The sequence below is a fragment of the Hippocampus bargibanti genome, linkage group LG05, assembly GCF_051943395.1.
Source record: "Hippocampus bargibanti isolate YZ-2025 linkage group LG05, ASM5194339v1, whole genome shotgun sequence".
Lineage (NCBI taxonomy): Eukaryota > Metazoa > Chordata > Actinopteri > Syngnathiformes > Syngnathidae > Hippocampus > Hippocampus bargibanti.
In genome coordinates, this window is record NC_142738.1 from 29,455,337 (window position 1) to 29,472,176 (window position 16,840).

Genomic DNA, 16,840 nt, shown 5'->3' on the forward strand with positions numbered 1-16,840 from the left:
CAGTCCTGTTCAGACTGTATGTTTTCAGTCTTTTGTGCTGAGAATGAGCGCTCCACTGATGCTGTAGTAGTTGGAACAGTGCTGGAGCAACTTTGTCGCTTCAGGAATAGTTTCAATGAGATCCTTCTTGGCCAAAAAAGTTGAGAAGCTGTCCAGGAGATTTGCATTACATTCATCCCCCCTTGTGAGCTATACAGTCCGCTGTTGGTCTTCCTTTTCCCTGCTTCGATTGAAAGTTGAGTTTAGAAAATTCTTTCAATTTAGATATGTAATCCTGAAAATAAGGCCAAGCAACACGAAAAAAATGACTGGATGGTTGCACTTAACTTGCTAACTGTTTACTGTAGCTTGCTGTCTCTAATTCTATTATTCTGCAGACGTGGAAGCGCAAGAAGAATTTCTGGAATCACAAGCGCCCCTTGTCATGAGGCAGGAGAACTATGTGCTTAACCTATGCACACAGTTTTGCTTAAAATAAAATAAACACTGTTGTACAGTGTTAATAATGTACAGTGACTGTACATTATATACACCAGCTAAACTAGAAATTTAGTTCATATACTGAAAGCTTTTGAACACTTTAATAGCGATATGCAGAGGGACAACAATGCGGTATCACTGCAGAGCAAGCCAGCACAGTTAGCATAGTCATTGCACAAACCATGGTGAGGCTCAGCCGGCTGCTGCCTCACCGCTCGTCTCTACTAAGTATTTGAACGGTAAATGTGAAAAGTCAGCGATTTTGAAAAAAAAATCCAAAAATGGAAAAGAACTTTAAAGTACAAATCCCTAAATAAATATCACTGTTTAATTTATTTTTTCATTTGATATTTCCATGATGACAGGTGAGGCAGTGCCTCACCTGTCATCACCACACATAGTCTTAACTGTTGTCAACAAGTTCACTATAAAAACGAGAGAGACAGAGAAGTATTGGACCTCTCTGGAGAAGGGCTGTTGCACAGACTTGTCATGATCTGGTTGGCGACCAACGGGTGGCGACGTCGGTCGGCCCTGCCTGCAGCCTCGCAGGTGCTGGTCGTTTTAATCAGTGACACTTAAAAGGACTCCCGGCACGACCATCCGGTGTCGGTGCATTGTTTGTTGCATGCATTGTATGCTGTGCATGTATTTGTTTAACCTTGGCGGACTTTTACACTTGGTTTTCTTCTGATCCTTCTTTTCTGTTCAGATCATTTTGATGTTTTACATTTTGTTCCTGCTGACCTTTATTTTAATACAATTTGTCAAACAACCTCCTGCTCCCCCCTGCCTGCTTTTTGGGATCCGCACCCTCCATCACCACCTCGCAAAACGTGACAAGACTTCTCAGATCAGGTAGTTCGAACTGTCTCTCCAGATCTGTTGGTGTTCTGCTTGATCTTCAAAATAAATGCTTGCACTAAGGTGGTGAAGCAAACCAAAAGGCGGCGGTATACTTCCTTGGTAGATTCTGAGCGACGCAGTTAAATCTGTAGGTAACTTCTGATTTATATAACCTTTTAAAAAATGTTCCAGGACGACAACAAAAAATTCCGACAGTTGCTTGCAAAAAAAAGACGTGAAAGTAGCTGCCTCTGGTTTCCATGATTGAAAGATGCATTTAGATACAAAGAACCACGCCAAAAACGTATAAGTCTGGAAAACATATCGATCATACAATAGCATTCAATAGAGAACCCTGTAGTAATTAAGCAACACTTATAATTTCATCTTTATTAAGAATATGTACAGAATGACATAACGAAACACATGTACAATATAACATGTTTGTAAGGGCATGGAGCCGTGGATGTTGACAGGTATGTCTTCATGCGTGGGAAATGTCTCAGCACTTCAAAGACATCAAAGCCGCGGTGTGCACCTGTGAACTTTTTCAAATTACATTTGGAGACATTTATTTTTAACTGTTTGCGTTTGATTTAAAAGTCGAATGTAGGCTGACAACTGTCAAAATGAAACGATGATAAATGTATGGGATGAATGAAATGTTGTAAATGCAGGTGCCTAATCATCTGGAACCTCGCGAAAGAAGAACGGGCTTTTCCGAATCATCTGCTACAAAGAAGGCATTTTATTAAAAAAAAACTATTTAGCATAGATCATTTTAACTTTTTGTTTTGTGTCATGTGACTGAACATTTTTGTGTAACAGTCGAATAACTCTTCTGATCAAGTGTCGGTTAAAAAAAGCGCATCATATACAGTGAGACCTCAACTTACAAACTTAATTGGTTCCCAGACAGAGTGTGTAAGGTGAAAAGTGTGTATCTCAAAAAAAAAAATCCCATAGGAAACCATTAAAATGGGGATAATCCGTTCCCGGGTTTCCATAAAATATACTTTTCAACTAAATAAGCCTTAGAACTACACACAACATACCCTATTCTATGTATAATAAATGTGCTATTGTATTGTAATGAAAGAAATACACTGCATTGTATCATAAAGTCACTTTAATTAAGTTTATGGCTTGATGGAATGACGTTGGAGGTCGAAGGTCAAAGGGAATTGCTGTTTGGAAAGGGAGGCGCATTACATGAGGACTGTAATTAAAGAAATAAACTGTGCTGTAAAATAAAGTTTTATTTACCTTTTTGATGGTCGTTGATGGCTTATGGAGGGACAGTCACCTTCCATAAGGACTGTTGGTAACTTAACCTCTGGTGCTGTTCGGTCGTGTGCTTCCGCTGAAGATCACTCCGCCAGCCGTGGAGGGTGTGTATTATGAAAATAGTGCTGATTATAAGGTTTAATTTTCATAAATTTGACGTTTGTGAGATGAAAAGTTTGTAAGATAAGGTGTTTGTAAGTTGAGGTCTCACTGTACAGTAAAGCACTGTACAGTAAAGTCTCGTTATATCGATATCGGTTATATCGATAGTACTGCTTATTATACTATTTCTATGAACGCAAGGAGAAAATTTACATGCCGCAGAATCGGATATATCGATAGTCCGGTTATATCGATATTTTTTCAGACTCCCGAGAATATCGATATAACGAGACTTTACTGTACTTGTTTTTTTTTTTTTTTTTTGCGCATATATTCACGTTTTGCTTTCAAGTTGCGCTTTCTCAAAAAAAAAAAGTTAGCTATTGCTACGAATGATTTGTCATCTTGTCCTTGCTTTTTGTTGTTGTTTTTTTTTCGCTTCACTTTACTTCCGGTTGTCGTCAGTGAGCGGGAACAATTTCATCGTGATTGACGGAGGTCGTTTCCGGTAGGCGTTTTACTGCGCAGATGCTGCATTTTGTCTGTCACGACCCCCCGCCCCCCACGGGTTATACAACATTTGCGTGATGCCCGTCGCCATTCCCACGACGACGCTGAAACAGAATCGTTATTTACTTTGTGTTTGCAACCCGAACCGAACAAATGGCGACGAGGCTTGTTCGCCTCGATAGGCGGGGTTGCCAGACTCCCCCACTCGAACCTTCGCGTGATTATTTTCCAATCTCTCCTGGTATTCGCGAGTTTTCCAATCCGGACTCTTCCGTTGACACTTCCTGAATTGACCTTTCCGAAATTGTGCCCATTTACACTTGGTATATGGACGTTATTTTCGGAGAGGCTGACTTTAAAATGCCGTCGTTCGATTAGACGGCGAAGGAAATCCGCACCCATAAACCCAGAGGCCAGCCAGCCTCCACTCGCAAAATCGAAGTCAAGTGAGCCACCACTTCGAATGACAACACTGTGCATTACGGTAGCCTGCAGCGAGCGAGAGACGTGGGCCACCTTCAAAATAAAAGCGACTCAACGAATTCATGCCCGGCCGTGGTTTGGATGTAAATAAACCAAAATGTTCAGTTCAAGGCTCAGGATCCTTCTCCCGATGTAGTCGGTCTCTCTCCTCTGGACATGTCCAAACCATCTCAGTCTGGCCTCTCTGACTTTCTCTCCAAAGCCTCTAATATGAGTTGTCCCTCTAATGTACTCATTCCTGATCCTATCCAACCTGGTCACTCCCAAAGAAAACCTCAACATCTTCATCTTGTATCAGAGGGGTCTTTGGTTAGATAGCTGGGGTGCTCTAGTTATACCGAGTGTTGATTTGGTCCAGGGATATCGAATATTTTCCCATTCAGAAGTTTTGAAAATCTGACCATTTCAATATGTTCACATGCATTGGAGTCAGGAGAGTGGTCAGAGGCCTTCTATTTCAAAATAAAACATCAGGTCTGTATCAAAGTGGTGTAGCACGGGTGCTCTAGATTTCCCCAGTGTTGATTTGGTCCAGGGATATCGAATATTTCTGATGTATGACTTTTTAAAAATTGACGAACAATACCAATATGTTTTCACTTTTCAGAGACATTCTATGCCAAAATAAAACATCAGATCTGTATCATAGTGGTCAGGTTGGATAGCTGGGGTGCTCTAGGTGTCCCCAGTTTAGACGTTTTTAAAAATTGAAATGTAATAATTTCAGCAAATTTGAAAAAAAAAGAAATTTAATAATGTCAGCATGCACTCAATTATGATGTTGTTTATTTTACTATTATTATTATTATTATTATTATTATTATTATTATTATTATTATTATTATTACTATGGATGGATGAATTGATCGATTTTTTTGGGGGTGGAGAGATGAAAAAATCAAATTTTGGATGGATGGATCGATTGATTTTTTTTGAATGGATGAATGGAGGGATGGACCGATCAATTTTAAGGATGATGGATGGATTGATTGATTGATTTTTCTTTTGGATGGATGGATCAATCGATTTTTTTGGATGGTTGGACGGATGGACAACTGGAAGCATGGATGGAGGGACTGGTGGATGAATGATTAGATGGATCGATCGATTGATGAATCAATCAATTTTTTGAGGATGAATGGATGGATGGATGGATGGATGGATGGATGGATGGATGGATGGATCGATCAATTTTATGAATGGATGGATCAATTAATTTTTTGGATGGATGAATGGAGTGATGGATTGATCAATTTGAAGGATTGGGATCGATCGATTGATTTTTTTTTTGGATGGATCAATTGATTTTTTTTTGGATGGTTGGACGGACGGACAACTGCAAGCATGGATGGACAAATGACTGAATTGATGGATGGATTGAGGTGAACATCCAGGTGAACGGAAACCTTAAAGTAATTAATATATTAATAAATAAATATTTGATATTTTTTTCATGTGAGGAATGGGTTATACATATTTTTTAGATATTTTTGTTCCCCCCACCAAAATACTTCCCTTTAAAAATTGTCCCATTTCATTCAAAGGACAACCGACGCCTCCGGACAAGTTGTGTCCATAATTTGTAAAATCGCTTCAAATGACTTCGACTGAGCGTATTGTACAAAGATTCCACCGCATAGAGTTATATTTTACGTTTTAAGAGTCGCGCTGAATATTCAGAAAGTCTCGTTTTAGAGTTGGTGACGATTCCTGACGTCACGTCACGGAAGGAATGCCCCTGACCGAGAAAAGGACACGCATTTTGCGGTGCTGTGTTTGGTCTGATAACTTTGCGTTGATGGCGAAATTAGAAGGAAAACACATAAATAACGCAATGGTGAATCGTTGTGTGTTGCAGCAAGACTACTATTTGATATTTGCTGACACAAATTCCAAGCAGACAAATCAGCCCATATCCAACGGAGCTTGGGCGCCATCTTGTGCATTTTCTGGGATGCTACATTTCAGTCCACATGCCTCAAAATGACATGGAATAACTTCTTTAATCGATTGCAAACATGTATGCTTTCCTCTTCAGAACTATTTGAATCATATTCATAACTGGATGAGTAACAAGAAAGCATCTTCTCCAAATCTGTAGCCATTGTTTTGATTCTCAAGCAAGGCAAGATGTCGTGGCGTGACGTCACAAACAATGGGGCGGGACCTTCTGAAACTGGCCATTTCCGGTTTCATTTTGAAGTAGTTTTTGGACACTTGAAGACATTTTTATTGGTGTTTTTCATTTGACCTAAAATATCAGCCTGCGTGTTTTGGGTATTTTAGATGCTATAAAACGTTTTTCTCATGTCAGTTAAGAAACAAAAAAAAAATGGTGTCGGTTGTCCTTTAATAAATCAGATTTTTATACAGATATATAGATGGGTGGGCCACATTGTAGTTACGGTTTCCTCGCGGTGTCACAATCTGGTTAGCGATCAACGGGTGGCGCTGTCAGCCCCGCCTGAACCTGCACAGGTGTTGGTCGTTCTAATCAATGGCAGACTGTCACGTTCTGTTTAGCGACCAACGGATGGCGCTGTGGGCTCCGCCGACAGCTGCGCAGGTGTTAGTCGACCGTTCCGTGTCGGGTCATTGAATGTGTTTCCTGCACCCTGTCAGGTTTGTTTCATCTTGGCAGATTTTTACTCATGGTTTTCTTTGATACTTTTTACTTTTCTGTTCAGATGACTTTGACGTTTTACATTTTGTTCCTGCTGACTGTATTTTAATACAATTTGTCAAATACAACATGCTGCTTCCTCCTGCCTGCTTATTGGGGATCCACAACCATCACCACCTCGCAAATCATGACACACGGGGGCCATTATGAATTATCTATCTAGCTAGCCATCTGTTAGCTATCTATTAGCTATCTAGCTTTCTATTAGCTAGCTAGCTTTCTATCAGAGTTACTTAGCTATCTATTAGCTGTCTCTTTGCTAGCTAGCTTTCTATCGAGTTACTTCCGGGTTGAGTGAAGGCCTAGCTAGCTATCTGGTAGCTATCTATTAGCTAGCTAGCTTTCTATCCGAGTTACTTCCGGGTTGAGTGAAGGCCTAGCTAGCTATCTGGTAGCTATCTATTAGCTAGCTAGCTTTCTATCCGAGTTACTTCCGGGTTGAGTGAATGCCTAGCTAGCTATCTGGTAGCTATCTATTAGCTAGCTAGCTATTAGCTGTCTCTTTGCTAGCTAGCTTTCTATCTGAGTTACTTCCGGGTTGAGTGAAGGCATAGCGAGCTATCAGTTAGCTATCTATTAGCTAGCTAGCTTTCTATCGAGTTACTTCCGGGTTGAATGAAGGCCTAGCTAGCTATCTGGTAGCTATCTATTAGCTAGCTAGCTATTAGCTGTCTCTTTGTTAGCTAGCTTTCTATCTGAGTTACTTCCGGGTTGAGTGAAGGCATAGCGAGCTATCAGTTAGCTATCTATCAGCTAGCTAGCTTTCTATCCGAGTTACTTCCGGGTTGAGTGAAGGCCTAGCTAGCTATCTGGTAGCTATCTATTAGCTAGCTAGCTATTAGCTGTCTCTTTGCTAGCTAGCTTTCTATCTGAGTTACTTCCGGGTTGAGTGAAGGCATAGCGAGCTATCAGTTAGCTATCTATCAGCTAGCTAGCTTTCTATCCGAGTTACTTCCGGGTTGAGTGAAGGCCTAGCTAGCTATCTGGTAGCTATCTATTAGCTAGCTAGCTTTCTATCCGAGTTACTTCCGGGTTGAGTGAACGCCGGCGTGTGTGGCTGCTGCTGCTCACCCACAGAAAACATATCCTGTGATTGTAAAGTGACCTTGAGAGTTTTGAAAGCCGCTTATAAATGTATTATTATTATTATTATTATTAAACATGTTGCCTTTTCCCAGAATGGGGGGTCCATGTCCAAAGTTGCCGATTGAGTTGGAACGCTTGAACCAGTTCGCCCTCCTCATCTTCACCACCCCCCTGGAACCTTCATCTTGATCCTTATCCTCCGTTCCCTTCAATCCCCCCGCCATCTTGATCCCTCCTCATCTTCGACATTCCGCCTGTCATCGTTATCACGGCAAGGAGAAGAAAAAATCTTAAAGGTCAGTCAGTTATTTATACAAGGGGGGGGGCTTCCGTCCGTCCAACCGTCCGTCCATGTGCGTGCAGTTGTATGACACGACCGTGCGTGTCCATTGGCCTGCCGGCTAATCCGCTTCCCTAAAGAGGAGACGGCGCATTTGCGGCGCACCGGCATTTAAAGCTCATCGCTCATCCCGAGCGCAAGACCCGCAAGAGCCAGCGAGACCATCGCCGGCGGCTCCCCCCCCCCCACCACCACCCAGATCAGCGACACAGGCAAGCATCTTCACTTTTTTTTTTTTTTTCACCTTCCGCTCCAAACATCAAAATGCTCGTGATACTTTTGTCATTGTTTTCATGAAACAAAATGGCCGTTCATGAAACAAAATGGCTGTTCATTGAAAAAAAAAATGGCCATTTTATGTGGGTTTTTTTTCACCGGAAATTGTGTTGACATATTGGAAAAATTAATTTTTGTCTATTGTCATTTCATCTGTGTGACAGCGTTCTGGTATGAGCACGGGCGCACCGCATTCTTTCGTCATCTGCGGTGGTATCAAATTTCAATCTTTAAATTTTAAACCGAGAAATAAAAAAAACATTTGATGCTCCTCTCTCGATAAATGAGACAAAGAGGATACTCAAAAGCGACACGTTGCTACTCGGTGGCTGGTTCGTTTAGATTTAGCTAATTTGCCCCCCCCCCCCCTCCAAAAAAACAAAACTATAAATTGTTTCAATGGAAAAAGTGAATCAAACCAGAAAATATGTTAAAAAATTATAATAAAACGTTGCGATTGGCTGGCAACCAATTCAGGGTGTCCCCCGCCTTGTGCCCGAAGACAGCTGAGATAGGCTCCAGCATCCCCCGCGATGGATGGATAATAAAACGTAGATGATGTCACATGACCTTACGTTGTTCGCAGCCGGTAACGATGCAATGGTGTCCCGTTTCCATAAAACCTAAAATAAACGCATTGACTTAAAAAAACTTACTAATTAAATACTAAAATTAACTTTATGGGAAAAAAACTCCCAATTTGAGACGATGTCAGGGTATTTAATTTAAATGTAATTTTAATTTAATGTTAATTTTAGTTTTAATTTGAAAATATCGTACAGGAAACGCTCACTCTGCTCTTTCCTTTCCGTTCCGTTCTGTTTTGTCGACGTCGTCTTAAGTGGCAGCGGCATCCGCGTCTTTGTTTTCTCTGTCGCCATGGCAACGGCAACAACACCATGCTACTCGGCTGACTCGCATCTTAATAATAATAATAATAATAATACACAACTGTCTGTCTTTTAAATATACTTAAGTAGTGGAAGCTTGTCAAGAATGTTTGGTGGCAAAAAAAGGGCAAATCTTCAATTGTGGGGGGGAGGGTTTGACAAAATGGCGGCCGGCGGGTGTGTAGCAGCTGCCTTCTATTTATTTCTCTTTGCTCATCTGAAAACTTTTTGCGGCTACGTGTTGGATTACCCCCCCCCCCCCCAAATGCCCCCTCAGCATCATGTCCTCGGGCCTCCCAAAATACATTTTGGGACCCGAGACCACCCCCAGAACTCTTATGTCTATGACAGCTGCTTGCTCTCGCGGCACCGATGCGCTCGTTTTTTTCTTTCAAGACGAGCGCCTCGTCCTTTTTTGCTCCTCCGTGGACAGCTGAGTCCGCAAATAGACATGAAACACACCACCTCCCTCATGTCTAACGCTAACTTTGCGTTTATCTGGTCAAAACAAAGCAAAAATAAAAGCGTTATAAGATACTAAAAGTGCTCTTATTTGTAATGCCAAGTCAGATAGCAACGCGTTATATATGCTAGTCTCCATGCTAATATCATCCACATTTCATTTTACAAGTAATAATAATACACTTTATTTCTGCGCCGTTCAAAGCGCCGTTCAAAGCTCTCAGTCACAGGCAAGCATAGATACAATAATAAATAATATACAATTATAAATAGAAACAAGAGATGAAGCTACACAGAACTCATCAAAAATGTTGTCTCACGGATCTGTTTTTGTTCCCACTAGTCTACAGAAAATGTCCTTGAGTGTTTTGAAAGGCGCTTATAAATGAAATTTATTACGGTGATACCTCAGCTTCCGAATTTAATTGGTTCCCAGAAAGTGTGTATAAGGCAAAAAGTTAGTCTTCCAAATATTTATTTCCCATAAGAAACCATTAAAATGAGAATAATTAGTTCCCAGGTCCCCATAAAACATAATTTTCTACTAAATAAGCCTTAAAACTGCACCAAATATACCTTATTTTATGTATAATAAATGTGCTATTGGATTGTAATTGAAGAAATAAACTGTACTATATAATAAAGTCGTTTTATTGACCTTTGTGGTGGTAGTTGTCAATGGATGATAGCAATGGTCGACTTAGCGTACTGGTACTGGGATGTTAAGTCACACAAACACACACCTCGTTCGTGTTTTTCGATGATCTCCTTCTGCTCGATCGTCATTTTTTTTTTTTTGTGTCCTCTTCGGCTTAACATGAGCCTGTGGTGGGGTCTTTTTCGGTCCCATAACAGCAAAAGTACTCCACTCGATAACAAATCACGTCTGCACTCCAAGAAAGGGGGTGACGAAAACTTGTCCGCAAGCCACCGTGGCGGCGTGTGGTTTGGTTCGTCCGCCGAAAACTAGTTGGGCAGACTATATGCTTACGTATTTAACGTTCGTGAGGCAAAAGATTTGTGAGATAAAGCGTTCATAAACTGAGTTATCACTGTATTATTATTATTATTATTATTATAAGTTTCCACAACAGCTTCACGCAATACAGGTGTTAGCTAGCCTAGCTCGCTGGCATCCTGAATTCAAATCAATTCACCGCCCGAACCACTCTCAAGGACACTGCAAGAATCAGGACAAGAGCGCGGAAAATCCTACTGGACCCTCTGCACCCTGCCCACCACCTTTTCCTTTTCCACTGACTCCCCTCAGGCAGGCGCCATGCACACCAAATCCAGCAGACGTTTAAACGGCTTCTTCCCCCGTCGCCATTAACGCTCTGCTAAGTAGTGCCTCTTTGCAAATTTGCACACACCCTGTGGAATAGCATCCCGTTATAGATCAGATGAGATTAGCCGTATCATTCGCTAGTAATTGACGTCATACAAAACATATTTTATTTATTGTCTGATTATCGACTCCTCCCACAGGCTTGTCACCAACAAAAGTGGTGAACAAACATTTAGTCACCATGTCATTTAGTCACCATGTCATTTAGTCATCGATGACTAGCAGCTATCACTCAAGACACGTGGCGTGGGGTTGTGCTAGCGCGCTAGCTGCCAAAACATTTGACTGATAGCCCAGATGCTTTTCAACGAGAGACGTCTTCTAAAATTAAATGTGGACATTGAATCTGCATGGATTACTGGAGACATCTTGGCATCCCAAAATAAACTTCTAAGAGACCAATCCAAAAAAAAAACGAACAACAACCACTGTTTTTAATTTCATATTTGGTTCATTTGGACAAACACAACACAAAATATAATTGATTAAAATGGTATTTATTTTTTCACGACACAAATAATGATTTTTCAATTTTTGTACTTTGCAGATAAGGTCTACGACGAAAAGCCAACATGGCCACCGAGTGAGTGACATCACATTCTCAGTCCTTGCAAAGAAGTCAAACACGTAGCATGCTAACCAGCTACATACACCTGTACAGTTAGTTTTGCTCCCATGGACAGATGCTAACTGTGATAAACTAACATGCTAACAATTCGTACGTGGAATGTACTGTATGAAGTGAAAGCACTTCGGACTAACCCATTGAAAAAAAAACGGATGATAAAATGTCTAGCGTTAGCATGTTAGCAGTCAATCAGCTGTCCGTAATGTGATCTGCGATACGCTAAATGCTAACATCCTAATAATTCATACATGGAATGTACTGTATGAAGTGAAATCACTTCAAACTAACCCATTGAAAAAAGAAGACCAAAAGAACGGATGATAAAATGTCTAGCGTTAGCATGTTAGCAGTCAATCAGCTGTCCGTAATGTGATCTGCGATACGCTAAATGCTAACATCCTAATAATTCATACATGGAATGTACTGTATGAAGTGAAATCACTTCAAACTAACCCATTGAAAAAAGAAGACCAAAAAAACAGATGATAAAATGTCTAGCGTTAGCATGTTAGCAGTCAATCAGCTGTCCGTAATGTGATCTGCGATACGCTAAATGCTAACATCCTAATAATTCATACATGGAATGTACTGTATGAAGTGAAATCACTTCAAACTAACCCATTGAAAAAAGAAGACCAAAAAAACGGATGATAAAATGTCTAGCGTTAGCATGTTAGCAGTCAATCAGCTGTCCGTAATGTGATCTGCGATACGCTGAATGCTAACATCCTAATAATTCATACATGGAATGTACTATATGAAGTGAAATCACTTCAAACTAACCCATTGAAAAAAGAAGACCAAAAGAATGGATGATAAAATGTCTAGCGTTAGCATGTTAGCAGCCAATCAGCTCTTCGTAACGTGATCAGAAGGCTCAATGCTAACACGCTAACAATTCGTACGTTAATGAACTGCATAAAGTGATAGCACTTCAGACTACCACATTGAAAAAAAAAGACCAAAAAACGGATGATAAAATGTCTAGCGTTAGCATGTTAGCAGCTAATCCGTCATGTGATCTGCGTCATGTGATCTGCGCAGGAAACGACTCTCTGCCAGACGCAAGCATACTCTCAAGGTACGTGTGTGTGTGCGTCTGTGTGTGTCTATCTATTGCAATCACTAAGCGAGCACGTGTGTACCTTCAGAGTTGTATGCTGGTGGTGGCCAACAACCTCCTGGAGGCGGAAGCTTTGGAGAAAGCCGGAGAGCGCGAGAGGTTCCTGGCGGACAAATGTCCCAACATGGACCTTCCCTACTCGGGCGACGAGTTGCGGGTGAGTGGACATTTTTTCCCGCCGGGCTGGTCGCGAGCTGACGTTTGCCGCCGTGGCCTCCTCAGGAGCTTTGCAAGGATCTCCGCCAGCAAATCGACGTCAGCGAGGAGGAACGTTACTGCATCGAGTTCAAGCTCAACATGGTCCTGAATGAGGTCAGAAGATGGACTCGTTTGTTTTCCGAGAAGGGAAAAAAAACTGCGTGGCTTTTGAGGGAAGACGCGGACTCCTTGAAAGAAGACGTCCATCCGTCCTTTGTCTTTCAGTTTCTAGCCGATGTTCCTTCATTAGCCCTTTTCCACACCAAACAAACGTCGATGTTTTTCCAAAAGCACCTACGCCATGAAAAATCATTAATCATGCTCTGTTAGCATCTGTTCGTGAACCATGCTCATCTATCAAGCTAGCGTTCTAGCTATCGACTGAGCTTTCTAGCTAGCTAGCGACCGAGCTTGCTATCTAGAGACAGAGCTTGCTAGCTAGACAACGAGCTTGCTAGCTAGAGACCGAGCTTGCTAGCTAGTGACTGAGCTCTCTAGCTACCTAGCGACTGAGCTCTCTAGCTACCTAGCGACCGAGCCTTCTAGCTACCTAGCGACCAAGCCTTCTAGCTAGCTACCAACCAAGTTTGCTAGCTAGAGACTTATCTTGCGAGCTAGAGACCGAGCTTGCTCGCTAGCGACTGAGCTTTCTAGCTAGCTAGCGACCGAGCCTTCTAGCTACCTAGCGACCAAGCCTTCTAGCTAGCTACCAACCAAGTTTGCTAGCTAGCTACCAACCAAGTTTGCTAGCTAGAGACTTATCTTGCTATCTAGAGACCGAGCTTGCTAGCTAGCTCACTTTCATTTCAGATCGCTGAAAAATACCGTACATCACAGGTGTTCAAGTCAAGGTCCGGGGGCCAAATCTGACCCGCCACATCGTTTTATCGTCCAGCGAAAGCAAATCCAACGTGAAATTCCAGGTTCATCTATCGAGCTAGACCGAGCACTAGCTAGCAACCAAGCTATCTATAGCCCGAGCTAACTAGCAACCGAGCTAGCAAGCGCCTGAGTCAGCTAGCTCGCTAGCGAGCAAGCACAATTATCAACTGAAACAACCTGATTGTGGTGGTGGTTGGCGACGTTAGCATCATGATAGAGCCTGGGCTAGCTAGCGACAGAGCTAGGCGCCAGAGCTAGCTAGCGAGCTAGTGACCGAGTTAGCTATCTTTCTATTCAGATATTTGAGTAATCCCTTACATCACAGGTGTGATAGTCAAGGCACGGGGGGCCAAATCTGGCACGCTACATGATTTTATTCGGCCGGAAATCAAATTTCATCAAACTGAAATTTGATCGTGCTTGCGAAAGTTCCAACCAAAAATGAAAAATTTTCGTATGCAAACCACAATAACAGTCATTATTTTTGACTTCAAATTTTAAAACTAGTTTCAGGTAACATCCGACTTACGACCGGCTCGACTTACGACCCCGACCTCCAGATCCTATTTTTACAAATTTTATTATACGCCTGGCACCGCAACGCGCTAGCAGGCCGGCAACGTGTATGACAATTCTGGTTAGCTAGCCAGCATCTCACTCTCGCACAGCAATCGACCGTGTGATGGCACCGGAGGGGGAAGTTTGCCAGTCATTTAGCCTCCGAGTCTCTTTTCAACATTTTGAATGGATTTCGACTTACGACCATTTTGACTTACGACCGTTTGGTCGGAACGGAACGCGATCGTAGGTCGGATGTCACCTGTATTTATTAATTGTCGAGGCCGGAACGTGATGTTTAGGGAACCTCAAGAAAATGCTAACATACTAAGAGTCGGTACGCTAGCAGGTTTCAAGTCCCTGGTCCTGCTGTATCCCGCAGGTGCGAGATCTCAACATTAAGATCGTGGACTTGAGGGGCAAGTTCAAGAGACCCCGTCTGAAGAAGGTGCGCATGTCGGCCGACGCCATGTTGAAGGCTCTGCTGGGTTCCAAACACACCGTCAACATGGATCTCAGGGCCAACCTCAAGCAGGTCAAGAAGGAGGTCAAGGAAGAGGTGAGGAACATCTTTTCGGGAGAAGAAGACTCCAAGACGGCTGGAGGGTTTTCGGAGACGTTTGCCACCGATGCCGACATGTTGTTTTGGACAATTAGCGCCAGGCGCTTACCGACGGACATTTTGTATATTTTCAGGACAAGCAACTCCGCGACGTTGGCGACTGGCGCAAAAACATTGAGGACAAGTCGGACAGGAAGAAGATGTTTGACAGCTAAGCAACGACGACACATTTGGGCTTCTGTTCTTCTCGTTCAAGAGTTTTATCCAAAAATGATGAAATCCAAGGAAGGTTCTCTATTGGTAATTTGTCATGTTGATATGGAAGACAAAAAAGTTCAAGGAAGAGACGGTGCTTTGTTTTCAGTGTTTGTTAGCTAGCATGCTAGCAGCATGCTAGAATGCTGACAAGCTACCCTGTTTCGACGTGTTTGGAATAAAACTCTTGCGCTTGAGCGACTTTACTTCCTCTTACACTTCTTTGTCTTTCTTGTGTTTAGCAATGATCAATCGATTTAGCGGCTTTCTTTCACATTTACTTCGTTTTTATGGTGCGTTCAAATATCACGTATTTTATTTATTAATATATATATATATATTTTCCGACTTCTCAATGCAGCCGACTCAAAAAAATAGCATGATTATTGACTGAAAGAACTTGATTGGAAAGGTGGTGGTTGGCGACGTTAGCATCATGCTAAAGGGGTTTTTCTTCGAAATTATAAATACATACATACATACATACATACATACATACATACATACATACATACATACATACATACATACATACATACACACACACTTGATGATCTCCTTCTGCTCGACCGTCATTTTCTTTTGTGTCCTTTTAGGCTTAACACTCGCCTGTGGTGGCGTCTTTTTCGCTCCCATAATAGCAAAAGTACTCCACTCGATAGCAAACCACATCTGCACAGAGTGCACTCAAAGAATAGGGTTGTGGAAAAGTAGTCCGGCTGCCACGGTGGCGCTGTTCGGCCGTGTGGTTTGATGTTATTCCACCGAAAACTAGTCCGCAAGCCATTGTGGCGCTCTGTGTGTTTACCGAAAACTAGTTTGTATGTCAAGAGTATATTCTCGCGAATGTAATGTTCGTAAGGCGAAAAGTTCATTAGCTGAAGCGCTCGTAAGCCGAGGTATCAATGTAATGCCGCCAACTGATTTGCTAACTGTTTGTCAAACACATTTAACAACGACATTTCAAAGTCCCAATGTCAATATTTCGACAGTAGGCTCACATGGCTAAACTAGCAGTTAGCTTAGCATCCCTTTCATTATTTCTCATAGTTCTTCTCGATCAGGAGGTACAAACTAAGGTAAGGTGTTGACGTTATTAGTCACTGTTTCAGATCCAAGACTTTTTTTCCCTATTTTTTTCCATATCCGGTCTTTGCAGATGACCACGATGCTAACGAACTACATCATGTGTTGTGCCGGAAATCAAGAAGGCCGATCGGTGAGTTGTCCAATGATTGCAGCCCGAGTGGTCACATGACCTGCAAGAAGGGGGCTCGTATTTTGAGCTAATTTCAACTATGAAAGCATAATGCTAATAATCTTTTTGGATCACCTGAACAATAAATGAAAATACAGTCAAAACTCGGTTTTTGACCATAATCTGTTCCAGAAACCTGTTCGAAATCCAAAACAACACTTCCCATTATAATCAATGTATTTTTTTGAAAAAAATAGTGATTGAACACAATGCAAACACATCACTGGAACGTTATATGAGAACAACATCCGATTTACGAAGATCTCAGCCAAACACCTGTGCTTTTTAATCAAAGAAATCTTGATTCAACTACACTAATATGAGATGCAATACCAGGAAGTGACGTCTAAAGAAGCGGAGGGGAGTCGAGTGGTGCGTTCAGGTGCGCTCAGTTTATAATAATAATAATACATTTGATTTATAAGCGCCTTTCAAAACTCACAAGGTCACTTTTCAGTCACATGATAAGTTTTTCTGTGGGTGAGCAGCGGCAGTCACACGCGCCACACTCAACCCAGAGGTAACTCAAATACAGTACATAGAAAGCTAGCGAGCTAATAGAAAGCCAATAGATAGCCAGCTA

The 16,840-nt window shown here is 41.9% G+C and overlaps 1 protein-coding gene across 1 annotated transcript; it reads left to right on the forward strand.

The window, feature by feature from the left end:
• Positions 1 to 7,923: 7,923 nt before the first annotated feature.
• Positions 7,924 to 15,205, forward strand: LOC148898436 (troponin I, fast skeletal muscle-like). The gene is made up of 7 exons (XM_088997667.1): positions 7,924 to 8,029; positions 11,341 to 11,376; positions 12,466 to 12,502; positions 12,573 to 12,701; positions 12,767 to 12,856; positions 14,565 to 14,741; positions 14,879 to 15,205. Exons 2-7 carry the CDS (start codon positions 11,366 to 11,368, stop codon positions 14,957 to 14,959), a joined length of 525 nt encoding a protein of 174 aa, XP_088853793.1. The 5' UTR covers positions 7,924 to 8,029; positions 11,341 to 11,365; the 3' UTR covers positions 14,960 to 15,205.
• The last annotated feature ends 1,635 nt before the right edge of the window (positions 15,206 to 16,840 follow it).

What these genes read in the sequence shown, in the direction of transcription:
- LOC148898436 (XM_088997667.1), top strand. An exon ending in GACGCAAGCATACTCTCAAG is followed by an intron (nt 12,503 to 12,572) that starts GTACGTGTGTGT and finishes GTGTACCTTCAG; the next exon opens with AGTTGTATGCTGGTGGTGGC. An exon ending in ACTCGGGCGACGAGTTGCGG is followed by an intron (nt 12,702 to 12,766) that starts GTGAGTGGACAT and finishes TGGCCTCCTCAG; the next exon opens with GAGCTTTGCAAGGATCTCCG.